Below are 19,221 nucleotides of genomic sequence, written 5' to 3'. Positions count from 1 at the left end.
CAAAATTTATAGGACTAAACCTCTGCCTATTCTGTAAGTAAGTCTCATCCTTGGTACACATAATCTTGTTACTAGCAGGTTATTCAACCTCAGAATGTAAAGACATACGTGAATATTCACAGATACCCCTGACTATCCTGGATCTGCAGAGGTTACAAGACCTTTGACTGTTTAACAAAGGAAGAGCACTAGCAATAAACCGCCACAAAGGTTCTTTGTGAGATTAGGATCACTTAACTCAATTCAGACCTCTACGTGACACAGGAAAGTACAGCAGAAAATGAGTTACTTTTCTTTTCAGTACAGAGCAGGGCACTATAAAAGCAGCTTTTACATTTATTTCGAGATCTCAGGGTTTCTTCTGACACAGCAGCAGAATGAAGCTTAAAAGAGGCCATTTATACAGTCATTTGTCCGTCCAGGTGGCCTGGCCACGCAATGATTTTGCAACGTTTTTTCTCAGGCTGCCCCTTCCTTGTCCTTTAACATTTCAGTTCACGTTGGAGGCTCAATGACATAGCCCTTGCCTACCATTGCCTCCCCAGTCTGCCTTTTTAGACCTTCGATTTTGGAAATTAACCCATTTGAAATAGCACACTCCTGCAGTAGCATTTGCTTTCTTGTTTCTCTAAAGAATGTTGTTTCTTAATGTAGTACCTTGGGCAAGGCAAGGACGTACCATACACTACATAATTCTGTTATCTGAGCAACTTCTAGAATTAAATAAATCCCAGTAACTGCTTGCATATACTGACGATACTAAGCTTCAAGCTTCCAACTTAGGCCTGTGACCATTTTCCAGGAAGGCAAAGCCTATTTCAAAGCTGTGGTTTCTTGATGGCAGCATTTACCCAGGAAGCAGGAAATGTAAATTCTAGGATCTCATCAACCAGCTGGGGTCTGGTCTCTCAGGACTCGGATAAAAGTTCAAAAACTGGGTCTCTTCACACCCGCTTGCTGGAGCTGGGTCACTATGGACAGGGAAGGCAGATTCAGAGTGCTAAAAAGAAAAAAAAGAAAAAAAAGACAAGTCTCTCTCCATACAGTGTGCTGAGGTTTAGTAGCTCTTGTTTTAGCAAACTTCAATCTCCATGACACTGCTTTAGACACTTCCAAGGATTTAAGGTGCTCAGGGCCTGATACGGTCCTTCAGTGCTGGATCCTACGATCTGGTTATTTAGGGAAAATTCAGGTAGTTTGAACACATTCCTAAGTTACCTCTGGTTACTGTTCTATAGAAAATGAACCAAAGCCATCAAGGCAACACTCAGAACTCCTTCCATTAGCAACTACTGAGTCTAGGACGCTGGAGTCATCACTGCTCAGTTTTAGAGCAAAGAATACCTTCTTGCACAGAGCAATCCTGTTTTGGGGAACTTGTACACTCCTTTGGTTCCTTTTGTTATGTGACATTAGATCAGTTTCAACTTCGTTATTTCAAATTTGAATCATCTTACACTCCTCCATGGATGAAGTCTTTCGTGCCTCTTCTTTGTATTCTGACTTGATGCCCATTTGCTCTCTCCGTATTTACTGCTGGTGTTGGTCCTGCCTTCATTTCATGCTGCTGAGGAAAGCAGAGCCTGTGTACCTTGCAGGCCGTAGCCGCTTGTTGGAGTCTGTGCTAATATTTCAGCAAGGGCAGTAGCCAGCAGAAAAGATTTTGAGAAGGAGTCTTGAAACCTACAGACTTCTCCAGGGCAGGAGCTGCTGACACATTGCAATAGTGGTGCTGGTGGCTTTTCACTGCCTCAGGGAGTAAAATATTTCCCTCTTCAAGTGTCCAAGGTTGGGAATATTTCTCTCCCTCCACTGCACACTGCCTTTATAAGCAATACCTGTTCTCCCTCTGGGGCAGGTTCTCATAGTCCCCCCCCTTCTCTTTCTTCTGTCTTGCACAGGTGTAAGAAAAGGATACTGGAGCAAGCAGCGACCCGGGGGCACAGAGCTGCCACAACGAAAGCAAACTGTCTCTTCCTGATTTTATACTAAAAAGCCGATTCTGCTACTGTCTTTTGCCTAAGAGACCCCCAAGCTATACCATTACTGAAGAATGATATTTCTGAGCTGCTTCTCACACACCATATTCCCTCTGCATACTTTCCCCTGGCCTTGCAAGGAAGAACTTCCCACAAGTTTTTCAATCATGAGCTATTGCAAAAGTTCATTAGGTCACCACAGTCAGCTACAGTTACAGAAACTACGTGACTCTCAGAGTACTTGAACAACACAGGCAGAGCTCCCGTTTGCAGAATAACCACTGGCAGCTAGAATACCTTCTAGTTGAGGGGGATGCTCCCACGGAGGACTCCCATGCAGGCACAGTGCGCTGTGACGCCAGGATTCATACTGCCACTTGTACCAGCCATGCTTAATGTACAGGGGAAACCGGACACAAAGATTTTACCAAGGATTATGAAGTACTGGTGGGGATGCACCCCACTGTTGCCAACACAGCAGCTCTCCCTGAAAATAACTATTCATTCAGCCTAATGGCAATGCTATATTTTTGGTCAGGAAAGAAAAAAAAAAAAATCACTGGTCAGTACAGAACCTGGCTTTTGCATTCCACAACCCGAAGAGCTACTCATGTCATCTGTCAAAAACATTAATCTAGACTTCTAGACTAATCTAATCTTCTCAAGACCCTTTATGGAGAACAAAGGAAGGTTCTTCTAGAGTGCAATTCATTTAATCCCAGACACATGTCTAACAGGCAGGATGAATCAGTCGGTGGAGATGCTGCATTGTCTCCACAAAATGTGGTGACCAGACAGCTAGCTTTAGATGATACATCCAGCACTCTGACTGCCAAAGTTAGCTGAATGCCATGGCCTCACAGAGAAAGCTGGGAATGTTGCAATTCTACTGCATGCATCTTATAATCCCCTTTCCAATGTGGCAAAAGAAAAAAAGAGCAATTTTGAGTATTAAGAACCCAGACCCAGTGAACGTTTTCAAACCTGTTTACCTTGCTGTTCATAGGTAGGAACAAACAACGGATGACAAAAGACTTTTTTTTTCCATCTGGAAGAGGTGGAGCTATGCAATACAGATGAGGGCACTGAAAAAAATCTGAGAAGTAGAATTTCTCTAAACATTTCTCTGCCATTTATAGTGTTGGATGGGTAATTTCATGTGTCTGAAGTATAAGGAAGAAACTTAGGGCATACAGATGACAGGGAGTCTTCTCAAATACTCCCTGAAACACTGAGGTGAAAAATAATATAATTTTCCTTATCCAGATATATCGGTCTTCTGGACAAGAATGACTCCTTAACAAGGACAGTAAGTGAGAGGGTATCAAAATAGGAAATAATATAAAATAATCTTTAAATAAAAGTTTAATTCACTCTTACTTTACAGAATATTTAAAAGCACCTTATCATTTTACTGTCAGTTCTAAAAAAGACCAACACGAGACTGGAATGACTTTAGCTGGTAAAATATAGGAAACCTTGTGAACAAATGGATACAAGCTAAGCAAAAGCACAGTAATATTTTGTACACCACAACTATAATCAGAATCTGGCATTGGTTTATTCAAATTTTGCTTTCTTGGAAGCAAAGCTTACATGTTCGTAAACATCAAAATAAACATTGCTTAATTTTACAATTTGCTGAACAAATACTTTTTTACCCTCAAGGGCTTATGCAGAGCCATCTATTTGTCTGGCAGTTCTCCTGTTGACCTGTGCTTCAATATTTTTTTAAACAATTGGTTCCCTTACAATTTTAATGGTGCTTAAAAATTTCTTCCAATATTGTGCAAGCCATAGGCAAGGCCATTTTGATGTGTGCCCTTCCTTACATAGTTTTTTGATCAGTACTTAACTAACACAACTGTGAAAAACTATACATTTTCAGGAAAATGTTTTGATTTTGGTCCTGTAGTTAAAGACCTTCTATAGCCGAGTTGTTTACATGGATTTGAATCACAAGCATGTACACAACAAAACCACTATACCAATGTTTCTTGGTCTATGCATAAAAAGTATGTCTTCTACTTACACTAAAACATACAAAAAATAAACTACAAAAATTGTTTACACTTGATTTCAGCAAAAAAAGCTTTCTTCAAGAAAAATGATTCTTCTTTTTTCAGCCATCAAAAAAGGAATGCAAGTAAACAATAAATACATGTGCTTTCTCCATATAGACATATTTACACTTGAGTCTTTGGCTTATATTTAAGTTTCTTTATAAAGATCTTTACGTGATCCAGCCATCATTGCACATTAAAACAAAATAAGCCAGTTTTTTTTTTACTATATATAATATATATATGCAACACTTGAAACGTATAAAGAATGAACCTTACTATCAATCTGCACTGTTATTGTACTTTAACAATGTATCAAAAGAAAAAAAAGAAAAATTAATACCATATAGGAAATATTGATACATGCAACAGATGGTCGCTCTACTGGAATTGAGAGACGGCTGCATATACAAACACTGAAAAGTCCTAATTTGCGCTTCTGACTCTGGTTTTCATTAAATAGTATTTATGTGGCACTAAATGTTGATACTGTATACAAGCATAGAAACAGATTGAGTTCTTTTATTAAGATACACAACTTCATAAGAAAAATACTTTGCATTTAAAATTTAAAATCCCTCCCACCCCCCCTCTTCCCCTAAAATCTTTCTTCACAGGATCAAGAACTGTTGTCAAAACAGCTTATTGAGATTCATGTATTTGGTGACTTTGTCACATCCATTCCAACTAAGAGGATTCCAAGTACTCCAGCGCAACATCGTAGCAGAAGCGATATTGCTCCTTTAAAGGGAAAGAGGAAAAAAAAAAAAAGAAGAGAAGTTAAATTAAGATTCTAAAGTATTAGCAGCAATATCTACAAACAAGAATAGTCTTTGCTAACTATTATGCAATTTTAACTCCAAGCCTGACATGCTTGGGTCCGCCCCCGCCCCTACACAAGTATATTACCAGCTCTGATTTAAAAACTCACCCTAACCAACGAACTGGAAAAAAAAACTGACCACGAAATGCAATGATTTGCTTCCCTGATTTTTTCAGCTTCTGAACTGGTTTATCAAACATGAAAAGTTCTCCTATGAGTCACAGCATTCTTGCAGTGAAAGCACCTCGACTCTGATACACCATTTGTATTTAAGTGAGCTGATACTGAGCAGTTAACCAGCGCCTGCTGCGTGGGCTGCCAGGGAACGGCTAGGGAATACTGCGCTGTGACACAAAGCTGCTCTGCGCCCACAGCCCACGTGTAGTCGTGTCGATGTAACGTCCAAGAGATCAGATGCACATTTAAAAGAGAAGTTAAAGCTCAAAATTTCATCATGGTTAGTATTTCTCCTTAGCAAGGCTGCTGTTCAGAGCTGATACTGGGGGAGAGGGAGGAGGAAGGAGAGGGTGAGAAGGAGAAGAAAAACCAAGGAAATGAATTCAATCTCTATTGTCCTTGCGACCTAACAAAATGAATCTGCTTTTGTGATTTATTTTTGTTTGCAAAGGAAGCCAGTGTGATCCATTAGCAGGAAGTGGTGGGGATATCTTAAAGGCTTTATTGTGCTGCTCATTTTTGTTATCTGATCATGCCGCTGAATGTAGGGCACATGACAGTGTTAGATATTGGTTTTCCTGGTTTGTTTTCTAACTAACGACTCAACAGCTGCTGCTGTTCAAGAGTTCTGAATAAAAACCCCCACAACAGAAACACGTAACTATGGAAATTCAGTAACTGCAGATTAAAGCTACAATGGAATGCAGGACTATTTTAAAACGAAATAAAAGTTTTCAGACCATTTATCAGAAATACACGCAATCTACCTTGGCCTCCCTTTACAGTGATACAAGTAATTTTCCATGTGATCTGACCTGTTTTCTTCATAGCAATGAACTGAAATCCAGGCAGCAATTCAGTATGTTGTGTCTCAGATGTCTACGGCACAGTAGACTGCAAAGTATTTCTGACAAAACCAGCAATACCTAGCCCAATGTCACTGCTGCTACAAGATGCTCTACCTGTTAACATTTTAACCATCTTCTTAATTTATGTGGTGGCAAAGGATGGAAGTGATGCACAATAATTAAACAAATCATGCCACAGAAGCTACTTGATGCCAAGCAAGCAGTGACACCTGGAAAAAAGGGCAATATGGGGAGAGGCAGCTACAGCCATTTTGCTCAATATGCAAGTTCAGAAGGTCAGAAGCAATTTTCACTATGCATAAACTGCAAAACGGTTTTCATTTCAATTGGCATCCCTAATTTTTATGCTGTAGGCAGCCATCTGGCTGAAAAGTGACACTGGCTGCTGGTAGTGTGAGAGTCAAATGGCAGAAACTCCCAAACACTGTCTAACCTGCTTTCACATTCACCTACAGGAAGGAAAAAAAAACCCCACTTGGGAGAATTCTTTTCAGGACTTTCCACTATGTTCAGTTTTCATGACTGAGGTGATCACACAGATGGATATGTCCTCATACTGTACGCATAAAGATTGACCAAAAGAGTGAAGGTTATTTTGAGTTCTGGCAATGTACATGCAAATATTTAGTGTTGTGGTTTTGCTAATTCAGCTCATATTGTTTATATTAGTTAACCTAAATAATAAACACTATAAACAATAAACTGTTGGACTCAATGATCTTAAGGGTCTTTTCCAACCCAAATGATTCTGTGATTCTATATATTCATTTCCAACATATTAGATCCAAGTCTTTGATTTTAAAGTCCTGAGGTATCATTTTGACTGCTAGAAATCTGAGTAACAAACATTATCATTACTCTATTCAGCTTCCAAAGCAGCAGTTGTTATTAAGAGCAAAATATTCACATCTCCAGCTCCTAATCTGGACTTTAGAGCTTATTCCTACCAAGAAGAAATGCCGTGCTCTGTAAGATTTCAAGATGGTTTGTGTGAACACAACCCGCTGCAACTTCTCTTCAAATAGACCAGGTTATTTTGGGAGATAAAAGTGCATTCTGTTAACTCAGAATGTTTTCTGTGAAAAGCACAGTACCACTACAAGAAAAGTAGCATAAAATGCTTAGCCTGGCCTCTCATGGTGTTGGCTTGTGTGTACAATCAAGAAATTTCCAACACAGAATGTAACGTTTCCCAACCTTACGCTCCTACCAAGACTCAGAACAGCCTCTGCTCAGTCTATACTACAAGGGGAGCCCAAGACCCCAAAACCATGTCCCTTTCTTCTTGTGGACCAACATAAGTTTGCTCTGTTTTGTGGGCACAGGACTGAGAACGCAGCTCACACAACAAGAGCGCCTCTGGCTCCCAGGCTGTTTGCAATAACGCTGATGGGCTGCTGCTTACCGGAGTTTCTACCATGTTGGGCTTACTGTTCCGCAAAGTCTTCACTGCGTGGAAAACATCCACAACGTTCTGCCTTTTTACCATCTCAACCACAATGCCAATGGCACAGAACATCCCGCTCCGGCCACCGCCGTTTCTGTACACAAGGAAAAGAGCTGGTTAAATGTCACCGCGGCATAAGAGAGTATGCAAAACGCACGTCTGTTCTTTCACTCTGTAAGCATGAGTGATTCGTGATCCTCACAGGGAGACCAGGCTTTAGCAATCTCCTTGCAGCTCCAGTGGGTTTGGTCTGAGACATTTGCTGTTTCTGACCTTCCTTTCAATTACTTCTTTTGAATTCTACCCTTACAGCCCACCATGCTGCCCAGCTATGCTATAGCCTAATTTACATAGGCATTAGAAATAAAAAAGTAAGTTCAATGGCAAGTACGACATTAGAAATTAAAAACCAAGTTCAATGGCAAGTACAACATTTTCCATTTAGTTCCGGAAAGAGACTCACTTAAATTATCCTATGGCATGAGGATTATCTAGCCAGAGTAATGCCAAGGCATCACTGATTTGATATCTTGTTGACCTTTGGGGACCTTCTGAACTATTTTAATCTTAATTTCAAAGAAATTAAGGTAGGTACTTCTTAAGTTTAAATTAGCCAGAAGTTTCCACGGATAACGAGGAGAGGTGGGCAGAAAGGGGCCACAAGTTAATTCTGAACATTTAAACAGAAACCTTCTTGTAAAAGTAGGGAGAAATGCGTAATTCAATTTCTAAGTTTTAAACTTTATATTTAAATAAGGTAGGAGAGAGACTGGTCATTCTCTGCTTAGGGAGAAAAAGATGCTGCCTTTTCAAAACTCCCAAAACAGCTCTCATTCGATACTTAAAGGCTCAGATAAGCAGCCAGCTGTCATTTACCAACAACAGTTTTAGTACAACGTACTGTGTTATAGAACTTTTCTCTGGTTTCATATATCCATAGCTTTCAGTCTAAAACCCTCAAAATAAGTAGGCCTTCCGGAAAAAATGCAACACACGATATGCAAGAGAGACACAAAGAAATAACCATTTGGCATTCAGCATAAAAGACTTCCTTACTGAAACCGTATAGAAGAAATTGATCTGCACACGTTTTGTACCTGAAAAACACGCCATTACGTACAGAAGGAAACAATACACAGTATTACTGTAGCATCATGTCCAAAATACTCATTCCCATGGTACCTTGACCTGACACAAGAGAAATCTGAAAGTTCATGAAAAGCCAACCTACAGTACCAGTGTGTGATTTTGTTTTTTTTTTTTTTTTTTTTTTAATAAAGAAACAAGGGCATGTGCAAAAGAATGTAGCCATGAGAATACTGCTTGAACTTAAAACAAGAACTAATTTATAAGCATTTATTTGAAGAGCAGCAATTTGACTTTCTCCCAATTACTCACAGGCAATGGATGATGGTCCGGCCCTCCCCTTCTTCACATTCCTCTTGCCATTTTTCAACCTGGAGAATTAACTTCAAGAAGGATCTCTTGGAAGCTGGTACATCTCTGTGAGAAGCCCATCCCAAATACTGGAATTGCTGCACCATCAGATAGCCCTCTTGTGGCTGAGGGAAACCAAAGAGCTTTAGGTCAATATGGCACCTTTACATCTTGGTTTAGAAAACGAAAATACAAAACTAACATGAAACCTAAGTGTTTATATTATGGACAGATTCAAACATGTACATACATTACATGGTATTATGTAATGTATATACATTATATACATTAGGGTCTCCTTTAGGGGGTGTGTGTATATATATATACACACACAGTGGATATACATACACACACACACACACAGTAGGGTCGCCATTAATTCGTATCACTTGAGCTCAAGGAAGACGTCAAAAAAGGAAAAAAGGGAACTACTTTGAAGACAGCATCACAGTTTATCAATCCACAGTTTATCAATCACTAATGTAACCTATCCTGACTTTTTCTAATGAACAAATCCCCTAGATTCTACGTGTGCAGGATTTTTATCCTTAACATCAATAATCAATTAAAAACATCACTGTTAAATTCTTAGACCTACAGAAATGAAGAGACATACCTTTTGCTCCCATGCATGAACTGACCCCATTATAAATAAACAACAAGTAATATTGGTGCACAAATACAACTATTTTCCTTGAAGTCTTCCCTTTTTGCCAGACTATGATAATCATGACAGCCTTGCTGCCAGTCTCTTGAGCCTTCCATGTGCTAGATGCTACGCAGGGAGAGCTTTGAATAGAATTAGACTGTCACAAGAAAGGCCTCAATAATTGGAAGAATAAATAGTCTATTCAGTTTCTTGGAGCTGAAGACGACAAAAAGGGGTAGGAATGTGGATTTCAGAAAAGGAAAAACAGAGCAGAAGGATACTGAAAAGCAAGACGTAAAGGCAAAAAGGCATGGGAGACAAAGAGAAGTAGAGGAGTAGAAAATCAAAACATTGTAAAAAAGAAGAAATGGAAAAAGTGAAAATAAGAAATAAGCCAAAAAAAAAAGAGGAAGTCTCAAAATACAACAAAAAAAGCACTATGGCGTAATATTTGCCAGTGTGCCTACATCTTAGCTTCCTGTAGTTTCCAAACAAGGTATGAAGAGCTCAAAATGTTTTTCTTCGCTCTGAATATAAGCAAAATAAAGGTTTAGATAAAATACTGGCCACACACAAACCAATCTCTACACTTTGAAAAATGAAAATGTGACCAAAATCAAAAGAAAAAAAAAAAATCTTCGTATACACAGTAATCAGTTTTCCCCACAGCTATTCTCAACATGAATGAAAGCTAAACGTATACTCCAAGTGGCAGTTGGTGCTGTGTAAGTTCAGTATTGGATGAAAGGTACAAAGTAGTAATGGTAAATAAAATAGCGATTGCTGGTGAACTGTACATAATAACAGTGGCACAAGCATCTGTAACTCCTTACCTGTAGGCAACATAAATAAGTGATTTATAGCGGTGAGCTAAAGGAGGAGCCACTGTGTGGCAAACAGGGTTTAAGAAGATGCTGTGTAGTGCGAAACACTACGGGACAGCAAAAAGAAAAGATGGTGCAAGGTGTGAGAAAGCCGACAAGAATGCAAGACTGGCACTGCTACTGAAGTTGAGAAAAAGATGATAACTGTAGGTTGAGGCAGAGTGGTGCAGAACCCTTCACAGGCAGAGGAGCTTTCAGAGTTTTTTCACACCCCTTCTTTGCAGGGCGCCACAATCCTCCTTTTATGTTGTGGTTCTCATATTTTAGGCTGAGAAGGTGCTGGTTGCATAACCAGCCTCAGCACTCCTGTTCCTGATTCACCACAGAAGATGTCTTACGGAAGCTATGAATTAAATACCTGTCACTACATGTTCATCACAGGGATACTTCTTTCACTGCACACCGAACAAGCAGAATACTTCTCGTACATCTTCTACCCATCAGGGAGAATGCCACAGAACAACAGTCATTCACCTTACTGCTCTCTCTGCTTAGCATGCAGCTATAGAAAAGTACTAGAAATTAGTATTAGATATCGATGCTTGACTGACTCTTTTCAGGGTAATATCTTAAGAACGTTAGTATTTTACTATTTTTCAAAATTAAAACCCACAAGAGCCTAGAGAGTGTTAAAAATGTCATATTTTTATGTTACATATTGTTATGATAATGCTTACTCTTGTTAGATTGCATATCCTGAAAATTCGGTTTATGACATCGCAGTCCATTGAACACGACATGCATTCCACTTGGATGGGACCGTACCGCAGTATCCCTTCCTCGGGCCAGTATTGCGGGCAGCCCTGCGCCAGAGCAAAATGGGCATAATTAAATGGTAAAGTTACAACTTGTGCATTGCCTTATTCCACTGCAGACATCTCACCTAACCTTTACTGAGCAACTAGTGTTAATTAGTTGCTGTAAAGCAGAGAATAACTGTGAAGTCATTGCACTGCTCTACATTTTGATCATGTAGTGGATCCAGAGTGATTAAAGCATGCGACGGTACATGGAAAACTCGAGCCCCAAACTAACCTGTGCTAAGTCGACTTCATTTAACATAACAAGAGAAGTACAGCCGTAGTCATACACTAATCTCCAGAAATCTTTCACAGTGTTTGGTAAAGGATGTTGTGTGACAATAAAAGCTGCTGGCTGCCTGTAGCTCTGTAAAGGCAAACAATTTTATTAGCACCGGTAGAGGAAGTACTCGATAACTTCCACTCAAACACTGCAACAGAAAACACACATAAATAGAACAAAGCTGCGACATCAATTACACCAGATTTCACCAAAGCTGATGTTAAAAATACATTGTCGTCTCCGGTAAGAACAAAGAGGTTACTCTGCTCAGGTCTGCCTTCTGCTTTGTTACAGGCCAAGCCCTGTTTCAGTTCAGATATGCACAGGGCACTGAAGATTCTCTTCAGGGCTCTGCAGAGATGAGGCTCAGGCAACTCCACTCCAGGCACTGCGTCCAGGAGAGCAAGGAGGAAACCTCCCCGTGTTGCAGAGAGAGGTGCAGAGGTCTCAGAAGGTCACCCCATCTGCGGCAGGTTACACGTGAGCTCTGTGACTGAACTGGGGACTAAGCTCAATCCCAAATTCTGTTTCAGTGCCACAGCCACAGGGTCACCCACGGAACTGACCTTCAGGACTACAGGGGCCCATTTCCAGCAGAAAGTAGAAGTTAAACAGGAAAATACTGTTTCCTGTCATGACAGCAGATTCCGTTTTCTGTATACGGCGTTACATGCAACAGCAAATAGGGATTTCCAGTCTTGCATAGGTTAGCTGAGATGCAACTAATAGCAGAGGGCCTAAGTCCCTGCAGCACATGTATTACAAGCAGCAAGCAGAAGAGGAGAGATCAGAATTTTTCTTGCAGGCAATCTGCAACTATGCATGGGAAGAGTTCTGCAGTGAAGGAATACAGATATGAACTGGCAAGGAAGCACTGACGGGTTAATCTGAGAAACAGAGTAAGATGGTGAATATTCTTGTAGGCGGATGGGACTGTAAGTCACCAGTTTGAAGATGAAGTGCTGCAACTGCTGTATGCAATGCCGAGACCCCCATGTTTAGCACCTCTGCTGGTACCAAAAGCAGTTTGGCCGTTTTTTTACTGAATTAAGTAGAGTAAATTAACCTAGGAGAAAGATCTGGTAGGGTGGCTAAACCTCTTCCGGTATGGAAGCTCGCTTGTCTGAAGATTGATATGAGGGATCTTCACATGCAATATATCAACATACCCTCAAAGAGCATAGTGTGAGGCCCAGAAGGAAAAAATACAATTCTTTTCACCCTTCTGCTTGCTGTAAATTGTGAAGATAACAAATTAATGTCTTTGGCATCAGTACTTGTTTGACAACAGAATAAGGAGGGTGACGATTTTTTTGTCTATGTTTGCTATCCTTGTCTAATGCAGAAAGCATATTGGGGTAGTAGCACCTTGTGTTCCACTTCCTAGATCTGCCCAGGGAGCAAAGAGGAACAACCAATATCGAGTCTTCCTTTGTATTTTTAAGAAATAAAACACGTACTCGCTGATGTTTTCCTAGCCCTCTTCCCCATCATTTCTGGTCTTTCCTGAGATGAGAGAATGTACTGAGTCTGAGATGATCGGGTGTTCAAAAAGAACAGGCAGGAGATCTGCTGTCACACTGGGAAGCAGACACCTTCTTGTGGGAACACAGGGACAAGTACATTGCAGAAAGGGGAAAGTTTCCATTTCTGTTTTGCTATCAAAAGTCCCCTTTCCTTGCCCAGCAGTGGGGTCCCTCTCTCTGAATAAATCAGTCTTGAAAAAGAGAGAAGAGAAAGGGCAATAAAAAGCTTTTATTACCCAAAGTTTTAACCCTGTACTTATAGCCTTGTTATATGCCTTCATTGTAATATATTACTTTTTTTCTGCTCCTTTTATTACTACCATTTCTGTCTTTCCTTACTCGCCTCTGATTGCTTATCCATTACTACATTGCCTGGTTCCTGTCCCTGCCTGCCACACACTGTTACACACTGAGAGCCCTCCTGCCACCCAGCCGGTCGGCCTGCGTTGTCTTCCTTTCTCCCCAAACCACACTCCTCTATGCAGCTGTGTTGTTTGGTCCATAGCACATCAATTTTATCCAGGTGCTTAATGTAATTTTAACTGCAATCCTAAACAATTTTGGTTGCTACCAAAATTCTGCTCACTGCTCTAGCTCGTCCATTCAGCACCAGTGACTCCCTAATAGATTGGTCTCACACGTGCTACTCCTCTATTTTTCTGGCACAATAGCTAACTGTAAGATCAGGGACTGCATTTTGCTAGCAGTTCAAATGTTTCTTGCACTAGCTCAGGTAGAACTCCAGGATGAATACTATTCAGTCCTGATGATTTCTGCTGCTATTTGCCCTTTTATTCCCGCATCTCTTCTTGACACAGCAGTTTCTGACAGCACTTCATTTTTGAGGAAAGGGAGATGCTCCTGGAAATCAGGACACTTTTTAAAGTATGTATTGTAAAGGCGACTTTAGGGGCCTAACTTTGGAAATGCTAACGGCAGGCACAGGCAGGTATCTGACAACACATGTGATGAACTGTTTTATGCATCAGACATCTATAAGCAGGTTCACCTCCATTCTTCCCATTAATTCACCTTTCCCCCGATAATACTTCTGTTGCTCAGACTTCAAGGGTCTTTAAAGAGTCGCAACTCAAAATATGAACAAAACCAATCCTATCCCCAAACATGCTAAAGAAACGTTTGGTTTTGTTTTTTTTTTTCCTTCTCCCTCTGTCTCTCCTGCCTCAATATATGTAGCCTTTCTGCTAAAACAGTGATAGTAACCTCATGCTCAGGCAGCTAATATTTACTTCCCAAACAGCAAATTTTTGAGATCCTGCTGAGATTTGAGAATTGGAGTGCTGGAGACTAGAGCTTTATACAGTGCTGTGGAAAAGGGGAGATTGCCAGTGGGTCCCATGAGGATGTGTAAGACTGAAGATAAAAAACCTTATGAAGAAGCAACACAAGCTGGTGGAGTTTCTTACCCATTCCCCCCACCCTTCTTTGTTAGGATCGTTTCACGGGGTACTGGAGTAAGAAAGAATTACCCTTTTTTAAACCAGCAAGTGCTCTCTCTCATATTACACAGCTTTTCACGGCACACTACGCAGACAAAGAAGATAGTCTCTTACATCCATAAGAGCAGCATTGATGTAGTTGCTGCTCTCCCCATCAATAGTAATTAAGAAAGGCAGACATCTGTCAGGTGGCAGCATATCCATGAAGCGGTTCTTGTCGTGGTTCCTTGGCAAGCAGGCTATGCTGCAGTCCTCCGCTTGCAGGCGAGGGGTGACAGAATTCAGGGTCTAAGGGAGAGAGGACGCTCACTTTAGCACGCTGAACTAACAGACAACGGACTCAAGATTCCCCAAGTTTTAATTTAAAATATTGCAATATGGGAAAACGTGAGGCATTAGCAAGAAGACATTAGCAAATAAGAGCTCCTATCTGTTTGATGGACATGCTGGGACTTTTCAAGGGGGGTTAAGCTGCCCGTGTACACCTGTACACAGGTGCTCTGTGTGCCACTGAACAGATTCCTCCTGACACCATCCCCTCCAAAAGGAATAAAACAAAGAGGATCCTTTGGAGCCCTAAAGAGCTATGCCTTAGCTGTGCAAATGCAAGCCAAAACTCTCTGTCGTTCCTAGTCAGTGCTCTTTATTCCAGACAGATATTTACTGCAATTTTATTCACAGGAGGATATTCCATTTTTAAAACAGCTTTGCAAAGCACATAAACACGGGTGCTTTATATTGTGGACCCAAAGCAAGGCACCAAATGCTATAAACGTGATATGAAAACCCTTTCCCTTAAAATAAATGTATCTAGAGGCAAAAAAATTATTGTCACATGAAGAGTTAGTAGGAACTGCAAATACCTGAAACTCATCTTTGAGATGCGAAGAGTTTGTCTGAGAGTCTATTCTAATCATATCAAAATAAGCAGCTTTGAATTCGCAGACAGGAATGGCAGTTTCTCCACACAGGCAAGCTTCTAGAATGGCATCATGAATAAAGATGTACTGCTCCTACCAAATTAGGCAAAGAAACAGAAATTATAGCCATTTAAAAACAACAGATCTTTCTTTCTTTCAGGATAAACTGATCTTCTGCACACTGTAAAACTCATTCAAGGTAGTGTTCATCAATCCATTAAATAACACTTTAGTACAAACACAATCTTGTCCTAATTGGGATGCAGTTAACAAGGATGTTTTCTTCAGAACCAATTTAAATTCAGTAAAACTTAACAGAACAGGCATAGCAATTTATTTAATGGGAAGTTTTCAGTTTTCTTGCGATGCTTGTGGGTTTCTGCATATATGCCAGTGACTTATCGGCTTTACTCATTTTGTTTTTTTAAAAATAGCTTTCAGTCTTACAATACTAGCAGAAAGTGTAAATTGCTTCAAGCACTACTAGTGTGATTAGCAACTATTTGGCACGCTGCATTCTCCTTATATGTGTGCAAGCGAATTGTCCAATAGCTGGCTCTAGGCCAGTAATAAACTCAAGTGTGTCCCAACAGAAACAGCATTTCTTCTCGTTTTTTTTTTCTGACTTGCCTTGAGATATCCTGAGTCCGAGACAACTGCATTACTATTTTAATCGGACTTCCTGTCAATTTTTACACAACGCCTTTTATATTTACTTATCCCGAGAATAATATACGTAAATCACGTCTAGACTGCTGTGCCAGCCTCACCTAGGTATTGTGGATACTGATGAGGTTATTAACAGCACAAACTTTAACATGTGCCTGTAACAAGAGCCATGGTCATATTCTGGCTCTACAGCCAGATGGTTTTACTGTGGAGTTGCTGTAGGTACGACAAAAAACAAGAAGGGTAGAAAAGGAAAAAGGCTTGGCAATGAGGTTAAGAAAGCAAATAAAAACAGAGTTGAAAAGGGAGACTGAAATCACATAAAATTCCACAGGTAGGTCAAATCATGGATAAAGTGGTCGGAAATAGTCTAAAACCTAAAGTTTAAAAGTCTAACTTAAAAGTCTAAATAGTCAGCAACCTGCTGAAAGTCCAACTTTGGATTCCTGGAATTGCTGATACCAGAGCTGGGGAGAGACGTGCCAGACAGGCCTACTGTAGGGTATTCCCTAAAAAATCCTCCTTGCTCTCCTTTTGTTACAAAGTTAGGTGGCCACTTCTTTGTGTGAAGACTGAAAGAGCTGGCAGGTTTTTTTGCACCATCCTGGTTCTGGGTGCTGTTTGCATTGAGCAACGGTCCCCAATGGAGGTAACCCCACAACAGGGCCACTGGCTGCTCTTTGCAGAGGGACAGTGAAATTCTGACCTAGCACGTTTCAGAAAGCACCAGGTGCTTTGAAGGTAAACCGCCGTACCTCTGTCTGTACCATGTTGATGCGACGGGACCGTAAGGCTTTGACACAGTTGTAGATATCCACAACACCTTCTCTTTCTGCCATATCTAACATGATATCAATCACAATATAGCAACCTGTTCGTCCAGCACCAGCACTAAAAAAAAAATCAGTAAATATTGTTAGGAATAGCCCTGTGAAAACACCTACAAACTTTATAAACGCATTACTTACAGCATTTTTATAATGTCATTCAATTCTTTCATCACAACCACTATCTAATTTTTATCTTCCCTCCTTCTCTTCACAAGGTCCTTTAAATCTTTTGATGTGCCCAAAACAACGATTTTCTATCAGGTTTGATCCACTAAGTAACAGCAAAAAAACCCCTGTTTTCCTCCTTTTATCACCCAGATCAATACTTGAAGTAAAAAAGAAAGGATAGTTAAACTGAAATCTGGGGGATGACTAAGCTCATGCACTTCAAAATATGACAGATCTTATTTTTGTTTAATAAGACTAAGGATGATTTTTAAGTGATACATTACAATAGGAAACTCAAGTGTAGGTTTTACCAGCCAAGCTCTAAGCTGGTTCAGGCAGCACATTTAACAGTATCCAGAAGAATCTCTCTCGGTTTATTTTGGTTTTATATAAACCTATGGACAGTTTTTGCACAGTGAATTCTTAAAATCTGTAAAGGCTGAGTGACTCTATCTCCAGAATGTAATTAAACATTTAACGGTGCTGAAAGAAAATTCTGTTTGTCAAAAGACTGTGTCCCAACAACACAAACCTTGCAAAACTTGTACAGGAAAACCAACATTCTGTATTTGTTGCCATTAACCTCATTCTATCTTCCTTCGTCTACTTGCTTACTTCGATTTAAATTAATAATCTGTTCAGACATTGTATGCAACACTGAGCTATTAAAGCAGCTATATCTACACTTATTCTTGAATGCTGTCACAAAATTGTTGTAGGCTACATAAAATGATAGCCTGAAGTATCATATGATTTAGCTGGTGCAGCTCTTGCAGGAAAAAGACAATCTCTGGCTATTCTATTTAAGAAAAGTGTACTAGAATCCAGTTATTTCCAAATGTTGCTGTAGACAGCCAAATCCTACTGCCGCATGAATTAGTCAATTCAAAAAGGGAACAACAAAAACAAAACACTTCAAAATGATGGATACTTCACAAAAGACTACTGTAAATGCTCACATACACAGTTGTGGGGGAAAAAAATCAATCTACCTCTTCTGTACACACCTGCAATGGACAACAATAGGCCCTGCACTAGGAGGGTTAGATAATTTGACTCTCCGTATAAAGGAAAGCAGGCCTGTGGCGTTATAAGGAACTCCATGATCTGGCCAGCCAGTGAAATGAAACTGTTTAACTTCACGGATTTCATTGTAGCCCCTCTGTAAAAGGCAAAAAAAAAAAAGGGTTATGAAATTCAAAGTATTTCATAGACTAGATATTCTCTGACTCAAATAATGATAACACACACACTGATAGAAACTACATGCTGTTTTCATTGTTTCACCAATTATTTAAAGCAAAGACCATATGAAGCTTAAAGATGTCATTTGTTTTGTTGTTTTTTTTTTTTTTTTTTACATTTTGAAGTTCGCAATTTTTACTTTTGCCATTAAGTACACTAGTTTTGCTTCATTAGATTTTTTTTTTTTTAATAGACTTAGATGCAATTCACATCGATTTTCAGAAGTTTTGCTAATTAAGACAATGGCCTGCTACGTTTACAGGCAAGTATAAAGATTTACCAGAAGACCACAACTGTATCACACATCTCACATTCACAGTTTGTTTTTGATTAAGTGAGATTGACTCAGCGGCATTCGGGGCAGAGTGAATGGAGATGAATGACAGGCATGACTCATAACCCGGTACTTGCACTCAGCTCGGAAGTGTGACTACAGAGAAGAGGTGACTGTCAGAGAGGGAGGGTAGCAGTCAACATTTCTGGGGAAATTTGAAATCCCACAGTGAGACGCGTGTTTGAATAGCCCGATGCAAAGCCTTACTCCCACAGTGAGGTAAGGCTGCCTACGCTGTGGACCTGTTAAGCAAACAGAGGGATTTGGTATTGTACAGCAACACGCCCAAGCACAGCCTCCTCCATACTTCTTGCTACCAGGGAATGGTATTTTGCAAGCCTCTTCCAAATGTGCTCACCCTTCCCAGAGTGAAGGTCCTGACGACGTACTCCGCAAGGGGCTCCATCTCTATACAAGTCACTTTGAAGTCACCATAAACTTCTGTGTCGTCAGGCCAATACTTGTAGCACTTGACCTAAATACAAAACGGGTATGCATTTTACACCAAAGGAAAAGAAAAGCTTGAGGATACGTTACTGCATGTACTGCATTACACCGCATTTATTTCCAAAATGACCATGCACTCATGTGGCTTGTCACGGCTAATGGCTGTTCTGTCAGGTTAAGCACTAGCTACAAGGAGTTTCCACTGCTTTAC

At 40.2% G+C, this 19,221-nt stretch overlaps 1 protein-coding gene across 2 annotated transcripts in view; it reads right to left on the bottom strand.

Annotated features, from left to right (window-relative positions):
- Positions 1-4,729: 4,729 nt before the first annotated feature.
- Positions 4,730-19,221, bottom strand: part of PTPRK (protein tyrosine phosphatase receptor type K) — a gene marked incomplete at both ends in the record, with an annotated part of 415,598 nt that continues 401,106 nt past the window's right edge. For both annotated transcript variants that reach the window (XM_082305949.1, XM_082305950.1), the window contains 10 exons: positions 4,730-4,783; positions 7,317-7,452; positions 8,757-8,920; positions 11,006-11,131; positions 11,364-11,495; positions 14,512-14,685; positions 15,261-15,410; positions 16,742-16,877; positions 17,992-18,146; positions 18,922-19,038. In XM_082305949.1, the coding sequence (XP_082162075.1) occupies positions 4,730-4,783; positions 7,317-7,452; positions 8,757-8,920; positions 11,006-11,131; positions 11,364-11,495; positions 14,512-14,685; positions 15,261-15,410; positions 16,742-16,877; positions 17,992-18,146; positions 18,922-19,038 (1,344 nt within the window). The remainder of the gene's footprint in view (positions 4,784-7,316; positions 7,453-8,756; positions 8,921-11,005; positions 11,132-11,363; positions 11,496-14,511; positions 14,686-15,260; positions 15,411-16,741; positions 16,878-17,991; positions 18,147-18,921; positions 19,039-19,221) is intronic.

The sequence above is a fragment of the Platalea leucorodia genome (assembly GCF_965183815.1).
Source record: "Platalea leucorodia genome assembly, chromosome: 3".
Classification (NCBI taxonomy): Eukaryota; Metazoa; Chordata; class Aves; order Pelecaniformes; family Threskiornithidae; genus Platalea; species Platalea leucorodia.
This window is presented reverse-complemented; position numbering and strand designations above follow the sequence as displayed.